Consider the following 15,920-nt stretch of genomic DNA (forward strand, 5'->3'; position numbering starts at 1 on the left):
GGCTTTCTGTTTTCTAAATTTGGAAACGAAGGATAATTGAGCTTCAGTTATACGGGTTAGATAATTTTGTCATATTTTACTTACTTTTCGTGGACAGCTGCAATAGTCTCCTTCCTAAGTGCAACGGCTGCGCTCACAATCGCCACGACGGAGCTGAGGTCATACTGCGAGGACGTCTTGATAAGAGCCATTAGCACGGGCGGCACCAACACTAGCAGATTGACCTGGAACGTTACTCTAAGTACTTTTCATTCATATCTCTTATAGTGTTAGACACCAGCAACAATAACATCTGTTGCACGAATGGGCTTGCTCGACCGGTGCAATACCACGATCACACAGAAGACGGGCGTGTAGTGGAAATTATTCCGCGGTTCATCAGATGAGTTTGCGTGCCGAAGCGCTTATAAAAAGAAAGTACAGAAAATGGGTTGGATGAAGGAGTGGACGCATAGAAAGGGAAAATATTCTCTTTCTGTGCGTCTCATCCTCCGTGTATTAAAGGTAGGCAACACATCTGCAATTGCGGTTGTCTATAGGCAGCGGTCGCTTCGCTATTTAGGCGGACCCATATGGCCGCTTGCTCGTTCTCCACCTTATAATGCAAAAAAGCTTTCATTTGTTTTAATAAGTACAGCGCCAGTAACTGCCCTTACCATATATTTTTCGATCGTTTTCAAATATAATTCAATCTCGAACTTCGGTAAAAAGACATATTTGCAGCCATGGCTCAGGTATATAAATGTACTCATTAACCCCATACCATGGTACCAAGGTGTTACATTTAAAACAATATATGTTGGATCAAGTAAACACGATCTGTAAATTATAAAATGATAAAGTTGATAAATATTAAAACGCATGATTGTCACTGTTTTATGAAAGAAAATGAAGAAGATGAAAATATATGCATCAACACAAATGTCACTGTGTGTTGTTTGTGGAGTAGAGTTTTTTTTTATAAGAGAAGGGGGCAAGCGAGCGGCGGGAACACCAAAGTGATCATCGACGCCCATGGACATCCGCAACACTAGAAGAATTGCAGATGCGTTGCCGGCCTTTAAGATAGGTATAAGATATATATGGAGTTCTACGGTTATACTTACAAGTTATACATAATTAGGGCACTTAGATGTGTTAGCATAACTCCTTTAGGTAATCCCGTCGTTCCTGATGAATACATGAGGAAAACTGTATCAATCTGACCTTGTACATCCACTACTTCAAATTCTTCAAAATTCACATTTTCCTTCAACATCGAATTCGGTGACATCTTCGCCAGGTCTTCGTATAGTAATGTACCTTTTACTCTTTCGTCACCAAATAATATGATCTTTTCAACGTAAACTAATGACTTGAATATAGCTTCATGATTATCATATGCTTGCTTCGAACAAAAAAGAAATTTCGGCTTTGATATATTCATAACATGTCGCAGTTCGTCTGTAAAAAATTAGAAGTCATAATTAATAGAAGAGAAGCTAAGCCCCTCCAGTGTACGTCTATGACAATCCGTCGAAGAATACAACAGAATTACAATCTTACTAGTCATTATTCTGTTCATCTGTTGGGCCCCAGGAGGTCACAATCGAATGGTTGTAGATAGATGTTACGGTAAATGTGACTGAAAAACTATTAAAAATCTATCATTTTTGGAGTAAAAAATAATCACATTTATCTGTGATTATGAATAATTTAACCTTATTTTCGATAAATGTAATAAATAGCAACAAAAACTGGGTAGGTTAAGTTTAGAACATTATAAGTGACGCTCGATTTGCCGCCCTTCTGTGTGTGCCGCCCGCGTACAGTGCACGCTTTGCACGCCCGTGTACGGCGGCCCTGCGAAAATGTCTGTATTTCTCTACTCTGTGACTCCACTCTGACAAGTGTAGTGAGTTGATAAAAATGACAAAAGTGATGAATTTAATTTTACCTATATATTGACATTCACGAGATCACGATGCAAGTGGACTTTGGTGGAGGTTCTTAAAACATAGTAAACTCACATATTTTCACACGAGAATCGAAAAAAACAAAAATTTTATTTTTTTGGGCCACCCTATATATATATATATATATATATATATATGTAATAATTGCAATATATATATGTATGCTTCCGTAAAACATTGTTCTGACCTGATGTCGAGCAATATAAATAGAAAGCGAGGGGCCATTCCGGTGTAAAATGTACGTTGGGTAACATACCTTTTACATATTGAATGCTCAAAGGTGTCATTACACCTCCAGCGCAGGCCGCTCCGACGATCACAGACCAAGTCTCCAGCCTCGATTCAGAACATATACCAACCGTCTCTCCTTTCTTCAAACCGAGTTGAAGGAGAGAAACAGCAATATTCATAGACGCTTGGAGTAGGTCATTGTAGGTGAGTTTCGTGTCAGTAGCGCCGTTAATCTAAGAACAGAGATGATATTAAAAAACCTATCAATAAAAGTTAAAGGTAAAAAGCTTGTTTCAGTTAATACTAATGCTAGCCTCCATGACTTCTTCCTTGTGGAGGATTTTAGTAAAAATCAGAAAAAGATTCTCAATACATTGCGCTAAATTAATTAAAACACACTTTTTAATTAATTCAACCTCAACTTGAGACCTTTTTGATGTCCTTTAAACAAACATAACTTCGTACAACATGTGAAATTTCTGTTGTTCCCCTATTTTCTTTTATAACTTTTAATCATATCACTAGATTTTGCCTACCACTTCGTCCGCGCGGAATGAAAAAAAGAAAGGCTACCTCCCTACCAGTTGTCAGCCAAGTCGGTTCAGTCGTTCTTGAGTTATAAGTAGTGTAGTAACTAACGCGACTTTCTTTAACATTAATTTTAAAGGAATTTTAAGATAAATTTAAAAACATAGATTTTAATGTTACAGTTTAGTGCTTGTTCCACTACGATATGCACTACGAGCAAGCGACCTCCTGGTTTCGCTAAAATAGCCAATAGTATATGTAGTATGACAAACGAGCCACTTTCAGTTTTTACCAACCTTTTCCCATTAGGGGTACGAGATGGAGGAAAGTCCCCCATGACTATTTTTTCTCTTTGATCCCTTTCAAAATTAAGTCGTTTTAGTAAACTGCTACATTTATCATATATTTGTAAATCCTCAATTTTGTCCTACCTTTAAACCTAAGGTACCCTAGACCCCTTCGGGACCTCACTGAACTAATCTAAACAGCTATTTTCTATACCAAGTTAATATTTTTTGTACTTACCAATGCAACCTTGTCTCCATATTTTTTAAACGTCTTGATAAGGAAGTCCCCCAAATGTAATTTTGAGGGGACAAAATTTTCATCTGGACTGAACAAATACTTTGAGTTACGAAGCATCTTTCTTGCGTCTTATGTGAGTTACAGGACAGGGACGATTTTATAATGACTACAAAGCTAGTGATAGCAATCGGGCAACAATTGCATATTCATATTTTATAATTATAATATATAAATAATATCTTATAATAAAAACTCCTAGGTACAACTCGCCTCAAATCGGCTTGTTTTTAAGCGGTCTACAAACGATAAAACTTTTTGCCAAACTTTAACATTATAGCTGGTTTACAAACTCAACAGGTTTCCACTCGAAAGCCACCTCTTGTATTTGACAATTTGGTAAAAGTAAATAATATAAATATGAATTTGTCAAGATTTGATATTTCTGACAAAACTTATATGCCAATATCATTTAATCGGCCACTGTGAGGCAACCACGAGAATGCCCCAGGGCGACACCGCGGCGACGTGTTGGTAAATCAGCGATAGCTTTTATTTGTGTTTGTCATTGTTGACAGCATGCACCTTTGTTTGACTTTCGTCCATATTTCAATGTTTGATTATCATGAAGAAAATGAAATCATTTTGACAAAATAGTTTGATCGTCTACGGGCGCTTTATTACAATTTATACATTTAATCTTCAATAAATATTTTGTTAAAAATAACAAAACATAAATAAACCAAATAACTAACTTATTCCAGCGTGCATTTTAATGTTCATTATTTTTATTAAATACTATTATCGGTTGCCCGTGACTTCGTTAGAGCGGAGTTGTTGCGGTATCTACTACATTAAATACATTTTTGATTTGTCCGTATACCGATATATATCTCATTCACGTAATTCAATATAATATAAATTTAACTAACTCCAATGTATTACATTTTTTTAATTATCTTTATTGTTTCTATGGCCACAAACGCACGTTGTAACTGTCACATTTTTTAATATGTTTTCTTGTTGATTTTATTCAAAATAAATACCTTGACGCTTTTAATTTAAAAGAATCTGTCCTCTATTTGTTGAACACGTTTTGTGTTTTCTTTTCTTTTGAGGCGAGTTTCCTTAATGTTATATTATTCAACGACACATCTACATACATTTTATAATACTAAGTCACTTTTCTTGACCTCTGCTTAGCTTCCATCTTCTATTAAGCCATGAAACAAATAAAATACACGTATTAAATAATTCCACATCATATCAAATGTCAGGATGGTCGAGAGGTCTAAGGCGCCAGACTCAAGGTTTCCTTGCCCATAATTTTGAATTCAAAGATAAAGTTAAAAAGATATGAAGAAGTATACGTAGAAGTAATACATAAAAAAATTCTTTATATATTTATATATATATAAAGAATATTCTAATAATGAATATATATAAATTTTAACTTTAAATAAATTTAGCAAAATGAATAATTAATGTTTGTGTTTTTTACTCATGTCATTTGATTATGTAAATTTGGTTTCCAGACATTTTTAAAATACAAATTTCAGCATAATATACTTTTTATATGTTATAGCATAATATATGCTTTGCAACCTTCTTAACAAAGTTCTAGACATTGAAATTCTTTGTCGAAATAGAAAAACATTTTTATATCCATTTTATCAAACATTATGCAAAGGACGACATCATTTTTGGAAACTTACAATTAGTTTTGACTGACATTTAATTAATATACTAACGGTCGCCCGCGACATCATCAGCGCCGAAAAAACTAGTCTATGATATGTTTAGGCTGCAACTGTACCTGTATGAGCATCTTCGTGTCCTCCACTATGTGCTTCTGCAAGGCCTCCTGTTCCACGTTCAGCTCCGTCTTTAGCGGGATGTTGATGTTCACACGGAGCTTCTTGCTTCTCCACAACTATAATCGTCAGTTTCCAGTGACAAAATTTTACCACCACAAACTTTTTACCAAACTTCAAATTTTACCGTCCGTAAACCCTCATCTTTTGTAACCTTTTCTCTCGTAACTCCATCATACCCCACTCATAAATATCCTCAACCTTTTACTACCCCTCAACTTTTACAACCATTCCTCACTATTTTCAACCCTAAAAATGAAGCCTTCCTACTATCCCACACATAACCACCCCTTTCCTGCCTGCATTTTCACGGAACGGCATTTTCATCATCCTAAACCTTTTACCGTCTCATATATCATTACCTAAATAGGTACGAGTATCAGGTACACTATGGTACTCCTTTAATGTCAAAGGATTTTTCATCATGATTCTTCAATACTTTCACCAAAATTTATTTTCACTGCCATTTTGCTGTCGTCCGGGCCGAAGAGATTAGAAGAAATTCAAAGATATGTGTGAAGTCAATCAAGGCGCAATGTGACATCGTGGTTTAATATGGCCTAGTAACCCCTAACTTAGGTTATGCACCAAGCCTCTCGGTGGGGACGAATAGTAAGCTGACGATGATGATTAAAATTATTAATAACATCCAAGTCCTTTCACAAGCTATGGTCATCGGTCGCTTTGTTATTTGGGTTTTTAATAGAAGAAAAAGGGACGTTTTCCATGGACGCGATAGAAAGAGGACATTTTCCATTTCTGTAAGTAATTCATAAAATAACAGGACAGTTTTGCGAAACAACTCCAAATTTAATTTAGCAAAGAAACATATTTTAAAAGTATTATTACTACAAAATTCCCAACATATTATAACATAAAACAAAAATGTCACTAACTTAAGGGTGAGTTTCCATTGTCGACACACTTTTATAAAGACATAATCATCCCTCACATTATCTTTGAAAAATTAGACACAACATGTTTCAATACAAGTGTTATGACAGTTTGATTACACGGTTATACAATAATCATTTTAATAAGGTTTAATCATTATTTATTTTTTATAAATTAATTGCTAATTCCCTGAGTTCTTTTCGTAGTATCTTGCCGCTAGCAGTTTTAGGTATTTCTTTCACGAAATGTACTCCGCCTCTTAAATGCTTGGGATTGGATAACTATAACAAAAAAATACAAAATTAATAAATTAAATGCAAATCTGGTTTCTTATCCAAAAACTCGTCTCAAAAAACTATCAAATATATTTTATCTAAGATTTTTATTTATTATAACCGCCGCAGCCTCAAATTTTTCCTCTGATTGTTGTTATGAGACGTAGTTTTGAGAGTTTTAGTGAGCTTATTGATTTTTTTAATGAACAACTGCCACCACCGAAATTATTTTTTGCTTAATAGTAATTTGTAGCCAACTTTTTTGAAATACTAACTCTTTCAGCAACAAAGTGCTGCAATTCTGCCTCGGTAGGGTTGGCACCGGCTTGTGGCACAACGAAGGCGACGGGCAGCTCGCCGGCCTCAGGATTCGGTAGCCCTACCACGCCTACGTCACGCACTCCCTCATGCTGCAATAGCACTGCTTCTATCTCCGCTGGAGGTACCTAAATTTAAAAATGTGATTCGTCAATTTCATTTTGTATTTGTGTAATGTATACAATGAGACCCGTTTCGCTAATCGGCCTACCAATCATTCGGGTCAGTAGGAAAACTTCCCGTTGTGCCAATAGATCAGTAAACCGACTGGTCCAACGGGAAACACCCAATGAGACAGACGCTTTTTCTACTAAGCGATTAGCCTCGTTACTTTGACGCACTCCTGACACACGTCTCTTGCTTCATTATTTATATGTACATCTACGCATTCGTAAACATTGATTTCGAGTACTTTTAATACATGATTTTTCAAGAATTTCATCAATTTGGACGGCATAAGTCCCGGTCAGCATTTTTTTTCCAATTAATTTTATTATGGCTAAATTGTAATTGGTTTAATAAATTGATGTACAATTTTTAGGTTTTTGTAAAACGATTTTCAGATATTTAAATGAAAATTTTATTACCTGATAAGCCTTGTATTTAATCAATTCCTTTATTCGATCAACAATAAACAAATGCTTATCTTCATCATAGTACCCAACGTCGCCAGTTCTAAAGAAGCCGTCTTTGTCTAAACAACAATTTTTGTCGTGACCGATGTAATCTTTCAAAATTAGAGGACTTTTAACGCACACTTCTCCGTTTTGGTACGGCCCTAGAGGCTCTCTGGTTTCTACGTCGGCAATCTACGACAAATAATAACATTAGTATCTTACTATTTTATATGTGAAAGTTATGTTGTTACTTCAGAACGGCTTAACGGATCTTGAAGTAATTTGGTAAAGATATAGGACACTGTCTGGAAGAACGCGTGGTCTACTAAGAGTTATTATTAACAGAGACAAATGCAAGTATACAATAGAAGATGAATTACGATTTTTATAAACTACCAATTCATGCGATGTTTTACCTTGAGTGTCCATTGCTGTGGACTCTATATGAAAACAATACCTACATATTGAGAAAAAACAGATAAGAATTTCAAACATTTATAATCTCTTGAAATTCACAGCAATTTTTTAACCAAAATGTTATTCTTCGTTTTCATTGTAATGTTGTAAAAAAATGTGAGATAAAGTGTTTTTTTTAAATATATTGTATTTCATACGAACGTTCGCGAACAATGACGTACCGAACCGAACCTATAACACATTTAACAGTGGAGCACGAATGGGCCGGGTCGACCGGTGAAATACCACAACCACACAGAAGACAGACGTGAAATGGAAGCAAGTGCAAGCACCTTTTTCTTATTAGGAAAGGATGGGAAGGGAAAGTGGATTTGGCGAAAGTGGGGACGGATAGGAAGGAGAAATATCCTCTTTCTGTGTTGATTAAAGGTAGGCTACGCATCTGCATTTGCGGATGTCTATGGGCAAGGGTCGCCTCGCTATTTAAGCGAATTCAGGTGGCCGTTGGCTCGTTTGCAAAAATTTGGTTGTGGGTAATTGAAACTTATGGCTAATAAGTACCTTTATTAATGTATTGGGTACAACTTTACCGACGCTGCCAGGTTTGCACGTGCCGTCTGTGAAGAGAGTGTCCATGGTTACAACGAATGTAGTCTCCGTCATACCATATCCCTGACAAATGCCTTTCAGATTTTTGAATCTGTAAAATTTTTAAAATAAAACTGGAGAATAATATTGTATCGTCATCAGCTCATATATGTGTCCCCGGGCTCAGAGTCTACCAAAATTGGGGGTAACTAAGTTATAGTCAATAACGCTGGCTTAATGCAAGATTACTTCACATTTATCATTGAATTATTTATTAAAGATATTTGCAGGTTGCATCACTTTCAAATGTACATATGAAATTTTAAAATCGTAAAACACATTGGTACATAGCGGGGATCGATACTGGACGTTTAGGTATCGGTACGGTCCAGTGAAGCGCTTTACAACTACGTCGCCGACGCTCTCTCGCCAATCTCACGCCGTCAACAAAAATGATGTGTAGGCAAGTATTGTTTTGCTAACAATGCCTTTATCCCGCTCAATCGGCGACGTCGTGGCGGCGCTTGAACGCGACAGCGATCACGAAGCAAGAGTAGACGAATACGCGTTAACCTTAATACGTTTCTATTATGAACCGTTTATGTCTCTTTTTATGTACATTTTTTTCCCTGCGACATGTATTGAATTTGACGTGCCTCTGTTTACTTAATTTAGGCTTTCCATCAAAACTAAATGAAGGATATTTTGGCCTCAGTTATACAGGTTATATAATTTTCTCAGACTTTACTTACTTTTCTTTGACAGCTGCAATAGTCTCCTTCCTAAGTGCAGCGGCTGCGCTTACAATCGCCACGACGGAGCTGAGGTCATACTGCGAGGATGTCTTGATAAGACTCATTAACACGGGCGGCACCAACACTAGCAGATTGACCTAGAACGTTACTCTAAGTTTTTTTTTTATATGAGAAGGGGGCAAACGAGCGACGCGAACACCGAAGGGATCATCGACGCCCATGGACATCTTGAAGGACCCTAAGTCGTACTGGTTTGGAAATACCGCCGAGGACAGACCATTCCACAACACGGCTGTGCGCGGCAAGAAATTTCGCGAGAGCCGCACTGTTGTGGAATGCCATGGAATTGGTATAAACGATAAAAAAGCCGATCGGTAAGAGCTCGGTCGTTGACGATTCGAGTCGCTCTCCGTTGTATGCGGTCAAGTGGTAGAAGCTGGAAGTTCTTTGCATACATAACTTTAAAAGTGGTAGACGCCAGCAACAATATCATCTGTTGGACGAATGGGCCTGCTCGACCGGTGCAATATCATGACCATACAGAAGATAGGCATGAAGTGGAAGTAAGTCGTTTCGTCAGAGGAGTTTGAGTGCCGGAGGCAATTAGAGGCAATTTTAGTCCCCTTTCTCTTCCTAAGATAAATATTCTTTTTATAACAGCATAAAAAGATTATGTTTGATAAAACAGATTTGCAACGGGTCACATCTTTATGTTTTCCTTGGCTTCATCATCATCATCATCAGCTCACTATACGTCCCCACCGAGGGGCTCGGAGCCTACCCCAATTTAGGGGTGACTAGGCCATAGTCAACCACGCTGGCCAAGTGCGGGTTGGTTGACTTCACACATATCATTGAATTTCTTCTCAGATATGTGCAGGTTGCATCACGATATTTTCCTTCACCGTAAGAACGTCGGATAAATGGCCTTGGCTTACCTTATATTTTTCGATGGTCTTCAAATATAAGTCAGTCTCGAACTTTGGTAAAAAGATATGTTTACAGCCATGGCTCAAGTATATAAATGTACTCATAAACCCCATAGCATGGTACCAAGATGTTACGTTTAAAACGATTTGTGTTGGATCAAGTAAACACGATCTGTAAATTATAAAATGATGTAAGTATATGTTGAAAAACATTTTAAACTCTAAATTCCACTGCTGAAACACTTGTATTAAAAAAAAAAATTGTCTCTGTTTAATCAAAGATAATGAAAGTTACTGTAGTAACTGCAATGTTATTCTACGGTTATACTTACAAGTTAAATACAATTAGGGCATTTAGATGCGTTTGCATAACTCCTTTAGGTAATCCCGTCGTTCCTGATGAATACATCAGGAAAACTGTATCAATCTGACCTTGTACATCCACTACTTCAAATTCTTCAAAATTCACATTTTCCTTCAACATCGAATTCGGTGATATCATCGCCAGATTTTTGTATAGTAATGTACCTTTTACTCTTTCGTCACCAAATAATATGATATTTTCAACGTAAACCAATGACTTGAATATAGCTTCATGATTATCATATGCTTGCTTAGAACAAAAAAGAAATTTCGGCTTTGATATATTCATAACATGTCGCAGTTCGTCTGTAAAAGAATAAGAAGTCATATTTAATTAATAGAAGAGAAGCTAAGCCCTTCCGGTGTACGTCTATGACAATCCGGCGAAGAATACAACAGAATAACAATCTCACTAGTCAATTTTCTGTTCAGCTGTTGGGCCCCAGGAGTTAATGGATTGGACGTAGATACAGATACTATAGCTCACACGTAAGTCGAGAAAAATAGTCAGTAAGCCTTAGACCATTCCTGTGAAAAATGTATGGGTAATATACCTTTTACATATCGAATGTTCAAAGGTGTCATCACACCTCCAGCGCAAACCGCTCCGACGATCACAGACCAGGTCTCCAGCCTTGACTCGGAACATATACCAACCGTCTCTCCTTTCTTCAAACCGAGTTGAGAAAGAGAAACAGAAATATTCATAGATGCTTGGAGTAGGTCATTGTAGGTGAGTGCGATGTCAGTAGCACCATTAATCTAAGGAGAAACAGAGATGACATTAAAAATGCTATCAAAATTTGGCTTCGAACGACGATTCAATATTGTGTGTTGCGCGATACTGGCGACGAAAGCATCGAACAATAGTATCGACTATTTACATTGTAGTAGAGGAGCCGAAGGGATTTTTGGATTAACTCGAGCGTTTCAGTTAAACATAATGGGGGAGTTTATACCAAACCGAAACACTATATATAGAGCCGCGGTTTTAGGGTAGTCGATTAGGATAGTCGATTAGGATACTAAGTAAAAACAATAACTATTGTCAAAAATGATCTAGCGCGTCAGATTGAGACAGGGTGAGTTTATTAGATTAAGTTCTTTGTGTACGAAGGGACTCACATAGGCTTATTTATTTTCTTTAAATAAACTGATCAACATTAAGTATTCACTTAAATATTTAATTTTACGTAGACGTAGTCGAAACAGCTAGTTGAAAAATAAAATTATTTGTCAGAAGTGGGATTCGAACCCACGCCCTCAGAGAGGACCAGAACGCCCGCAGCCCAGTGTAGTGGGCAAGGAAACCTTGAGTCTGGCGCCTTAGACCGCTCGGCCATCCTGACATTTGATGCATGTGGTGAAATTATCGATGAATTGAAACATTTCTTAATCAATAGAAAAACATTGATAATATAATTCAATAATCGTAAGAATTGTTGAAGTTAAACTATATAGGTATGGCCAATTTTCTGACCCCAGAACTCAAACCTACTTAGCCTCCTGTGTTTATTGAAAGAATAAAAAGGTCGTTAAAATGTGAGAAGATCTATAACGGGATAGTATTGTATTGTTTAAGCACAAGCATTATTGTTCATAAGCAGTGTCCTCTAGTCACGACAAAGATTTTCACAACTTTTTGTTGTTCGGTTTTTTATAACTTGTAATTCATATTATACCAGCTTATGTATGCGACTCCATCCGCGCGGAATAAAAAAAAGGGAATGGGTTAAAATGTTCCTCCCTCCTATGCTCCTGGCTCTAAGGTGCCTCCAAAACATATAGAAAAAAGGAAAGAAGGAATATTAAACAAAGTCCTCCGCGACTCCATACGCACGGAATGAAAAAAAAATCTCAATTAGTACTTGTTCTACATCCATGTCAAATTTCATCGCGATACCTTCTGCCGTACTGGAGATACCTTTTAACAAACATCCATCCATCAATCCATTTATCCATCTGTTCACATTTATCCATCCATTCACATTTATATTCTTAGTAAGAAGTAATATTTGAAGGATCTCTGAGAAAAATGAAATCTATATATATAAAAGAAAGTCGTGTTAGTTTCACCATTTATAACTCAAGAACGGCTGAATCGATTTGACTGAAAATTGGTGGGCAGGTAGCTTAGAACCAGGAAAAGGACATAGGATAATTTTTACCCCGTTTTCTTTTCTTTTTTTTTATTTCGCGCGGACGGAGTCGCGGGAAAAAGCTAGTATTGTATAGATATTAATGTGACAGCCTAGCCTAGAGTCCAACCCAATATGCACTACGAGCAAGCGGTTTCGCTAATATAGCGAATAGTAGTTAGATGGCAAAAAAACTAGTGGCCACTAGGTTTCGCTAAATCGAAATAACCGCAGCCTATAGACAACTGCTAAACAGCATATCAGGCAGCACAGAGGAGTTGCGGAGGGAGAGAAATGTTGGTAAACGGCGGGATAATACCACTGACGCAACATGGCGTGTCTCTCATCCCACCAGAGGGACGAGCTGGTTAATCCTGCCCCTCTGCAGTCGTTAGGTTTTGCGACGGAACCTGAGAATAAATCCGGGGCTGGGCAGATCTCGCCTTTCTTACTACCATAGCCCTGAGATGGGGTATCACTCGTATCTAAGGGCCGTACTTTATCTGCGTTTGATGTTGCGGCGCACCTTTCCAAAAGAGATTGGGGCGGCCCCCAGGGAAGAAGCTGCTTCGGTGACTAGAGTTGGTAGAGCCGCGGATGAGTGCGAAAACTTACTCGTCACAATGCGCGGAAGGAACCAAGGGGTATGTTCCCTGTCCCTTTTCCCATTAGGAGTAGTGGGAAGTCCCCCATAACCGTGTTTCGTCATCGAAACAGTTATTATGTAAGCCAGTTTAATATACATTTTTTGTACTCACCAATGCAACCTTGTCTCCATACTTCTTAAACGTCTTGATAAAGAAGTCCCCTAAATGTAATTTTGAGGGGACAAAATGCTCGTCTGGACTGAACAAATACTTTGAGTTACGAAGCATCTTTCTTACGTCTTACGTGAGTTCTAGTACAAAAGCTATTTTATAATGACTACAATGCCAGTGATAGCAATCGCGCACTAGGTACTTAAATACAATTAATTTAAGTTATTAATTTAATTTACAATTAAAACGACTGGGTACGACTCGCTTAGGCTTGTAATTAAGCGTCCTGTAAACGATTAAACTTTGTGTCAAACTTTAATGTTGTAGCTGATGTACAAACTCAACAGGTTTCCACTCGAGCGCCGCTGCTTGTATTCGATAAATCGTAAAAAGTAAACAATATAAACACTAATATGTCAACATTTTATATTTCTGACAAAATTTATATTTCAATCTCCTTTAATCGGTGAAGCAACCACAAAAGCGATACACCGCGGCGACGCCGACGTGTAGGTAAATCCGCGGTAACTTTTACGTGTTTTTCTCTTTTTTTTTGATAGCATGCGGCTTTCTTTGCATTTCGTCCTGTTTGATCATCATGAATAGAGTCAAAAAAAAATTGTCAAAACTGTTTGATCGTTTACTGGGCGCTTTATACAACTAACCTTCAAAAAATATGACGTGTAGCAAAAAAATAAAAAAATCATAACTTATTCCAGCGTGTTACATTAATTATTTTATTAAATAATTAATGCGCGGAACAATGTCGCGGTTGCCCGACTTTGTCAGAGCGGAATTTAAAATAAGTAGCCTAAGTTACTCCCGCACACATATAAGAAGATCCTACTCGGATCAATCGCGAGTTTTCATACAGGCAGACAACCCACAAACATTTTAAAAATTGATTTTTTTTGTTATATGCAACCCAAATACATGATGTTCGCAAAATGTGTTTTTGCGAAATTGCATACAGACACTCCAATTTCATTTATTGTATAGATAGATATTGAATAGATCAGGTGATGAACATTTCCTTTAATTAATAGTTTTTAATTTGTGTAGTTGTGACCTTTTTTTAAAGTAGCAATTTATGGGTATCATTTATTAAAAAATTTATCCACACTCGGATGTTTATCAACAAGACAAAATATGAATAAAACACGACAAAAGATTAAAAGGGTAAGGAGACTGACCTCCAACCTCCGCTAGTCAGAGAGCCATTTTGAAACAATTTAAAATCATGTGAACAGCAATAGGCTTTGAAAGCTGAAACGATAGTCTGTCTCAGTAAATTTCAATAAGAAATCACAATAGTTTGCATTTTTTTAATAATCATTAGTAAGTGTTTCTACGGCCACTTATTACTATGTTTTATTTTTTGTTAATATGCCTTTTTTGTATGATTCAAAATAATTATGTTAAATGTTGACTTTTGTTTTATAATTGATTTTTTTCCTCTGTTAAATAATAGAGCACGTTTCGAGTTTTTTTTCCCTTTATAGACGAGTTTCCTTGTAAGCGGTAAGCTGCTGTTATTCACCGGCACATCTATATAAATTTTATAAAACAAAATCACTTTTTGTGTCCTCTGTTTGACTTCCATGTTCTGCTAAACCAAAAAACAAATTAAAATACACTATTCACAATCATGTAGGTTATTTTGGTTAATGTTTTTATATGTTTAATTAAAAATGGTAACCCACTTAACAGTGGTAGATCCTGCAATAACAATATTTGTTGGGTGCATGAATGGGCCGGGTCGACCGGTGAAATACCACGACCACACAGAAGACAGGCGTGAAGTGGAAGTCATTCCGCGTTTCGTCTGAGAAGTGTGCTTGCCGGAGGCCTAGTTTTAGTCCTCTTTTCCTTCCCACCTTTTTCTGGAAGGGATGGTTAGGGGAAGTGGATTTAGCGGAAGAGGGGACGCATAGGAAGGGGAAAGCGTATTTCTGAATCCCTTGCATTTTTTGGCTTCCTTGTTATTTCAAATTATCTCAAAAATATCTTTCACGCCTTTTTCCCCATTTTTTTTTCCTTTAAAAAATTTATTCAAAATCTCACGTTATTTGCGGCGCAATTATTTTGATTTAAATATTAATTCATATCCAAATAATTTGTCTTGGTAATGAGGAAAATTTCATGTAGATTAAAATTAACGTTAAATAAAATTAATTTATAATTTTAGATATATTAGACTACATAATTTTGACAAATACTTTAGTAGATATCACGATCACAGCTAAATGTAACCGAAAAATCAGTTTGCGTGCCAACCGCAGTGGTTTCTCGAAAGTTTTTACTAATAGATGGGACATCGCGAAGAAGGGTACTACTAATATGACTGACAAGAGATATGTATACGGGTCGCAAGTATTTTTTTAAGTAATTTCTACTAATTATTCTGGTTTTTTTTTTCTAAAAATATAATGCTATGCTTTTCGTGACCTCTGTTCGGCTTCCATATTCTGCTAAGCCACGAAACAAATTAAAATACATTTTTCACCAACATGTATTTTGGTTAATGTTTTTATATGTTTCATTAAAATTATTCACACCGTAGTAACTTCGTTGCATGAAACACTTAGGCTATGCTATGCTAAGGTATTGAATAATTTCACCAATAGCATCACATGTCAGGATGGCCGAGCGGTCTAAGGCGCCAGACTCAAGGTTTCCTTGCCCATTGTACTGGGCTGCGGGCGTTCTGGTCCTCTCTGAGGGCGTGGGTTCGAATCCCACTTCTGACAAATTATTT

General features: G+C 36.8%; 2 protein-coding genes and 2 non-coding genes across 4 annotated transcripts; 1 reads left to right on the forward strand and 3 right to left on the reverse strand.

Annotated features, from left to right (window-relative positions):
- Positions 1–80: 80 nt before the first annotated feature.
- On the reverse strand, positions 81–3,392 carry LOC106715195 (luciferin 4-monooxygenase-like). The gene is made up of 5 exons (XM_045682647.1): positions 3,240–3,392; positions 2,212–2,419; positions 1,107–1,443; positions 657–819; positions 81–224 (listed from the first exon to the last, which is right to left on the reverse strand). The coding sequence occupies exons 1-5, from the start codon at positions 3,354–3,356 to the stop codon at positions 81–83; spliced, it is 969 nt and encodes a 322-aa protein (XP_045538603.1). The 5' UTR covers positions 3,357–3,392.
- A 2,779-nt stretch (positions 3,393–6,171) lies between these two features.
- On the reverse strand, positions 6,172–13,341 carry LOC106715196 (4-coumarate--CoA ligase 1). Its single transcript, XM_014508424.2, has 9 exons — positions 13,163–13,341; positions 10,821–11,028; positions 10,236–10,572; positions 9,913–10,075; positions 8,972–9,111; positions 8,193–8,331; positions 7,185–7,406; positions 6,555–6,725; positions 6,172–6,285 (listed from the first exon to the last, which is right to left on the reverse strand). Exons 1-9 carry the CDS (start codon positions 13,277–13,279, stop codon positions 6,172–6,174), a joined length of 1,611 nt encoding a protein of 536 aa, XP_014363910.2. The 5' UTR covers positions 13,280–13,341.
- On the reverse strand, positions 11,501–11,615 carry Trnal-caa. The gene is made up of 2 exons: positions 11,578–11,615; positions 11,501–11,545 (listed from the first exon to the last, which is right to left on the reverse strand). It is a non-coding gene; the product is annotated as a tRNA-Leu (tRNA).
- Positions 13,342–15,797: 2,456 nt separating the features above from the next.
- Positions 15,798–15,912, forward strand: Trnal-caa. The gene is made up of 2 exons: positions 15,798–15,835; positions 15,868–15,912. It is a non-coding gene; the product is annotated as a tRNA-Leu (tRNA).
- Positions 15,913–15,920: the final 8 nt, after the last annotated feature.

The sequence above is a fragment of the Papilio machaon genome, chromosome 19 (genome assembly GCF_912999745.1).
Source record: "Papilio machaon chromosome 19, ilPapMach1.1, whole genome shotgun sequence".
NCBI classification, from domain to species: domain Eukaryota; kingdom Metazoa; phylum Arthropoda; class Insecta; order Lepidoptera; family Papilionidae; genus Papilio; species Papilio machaon.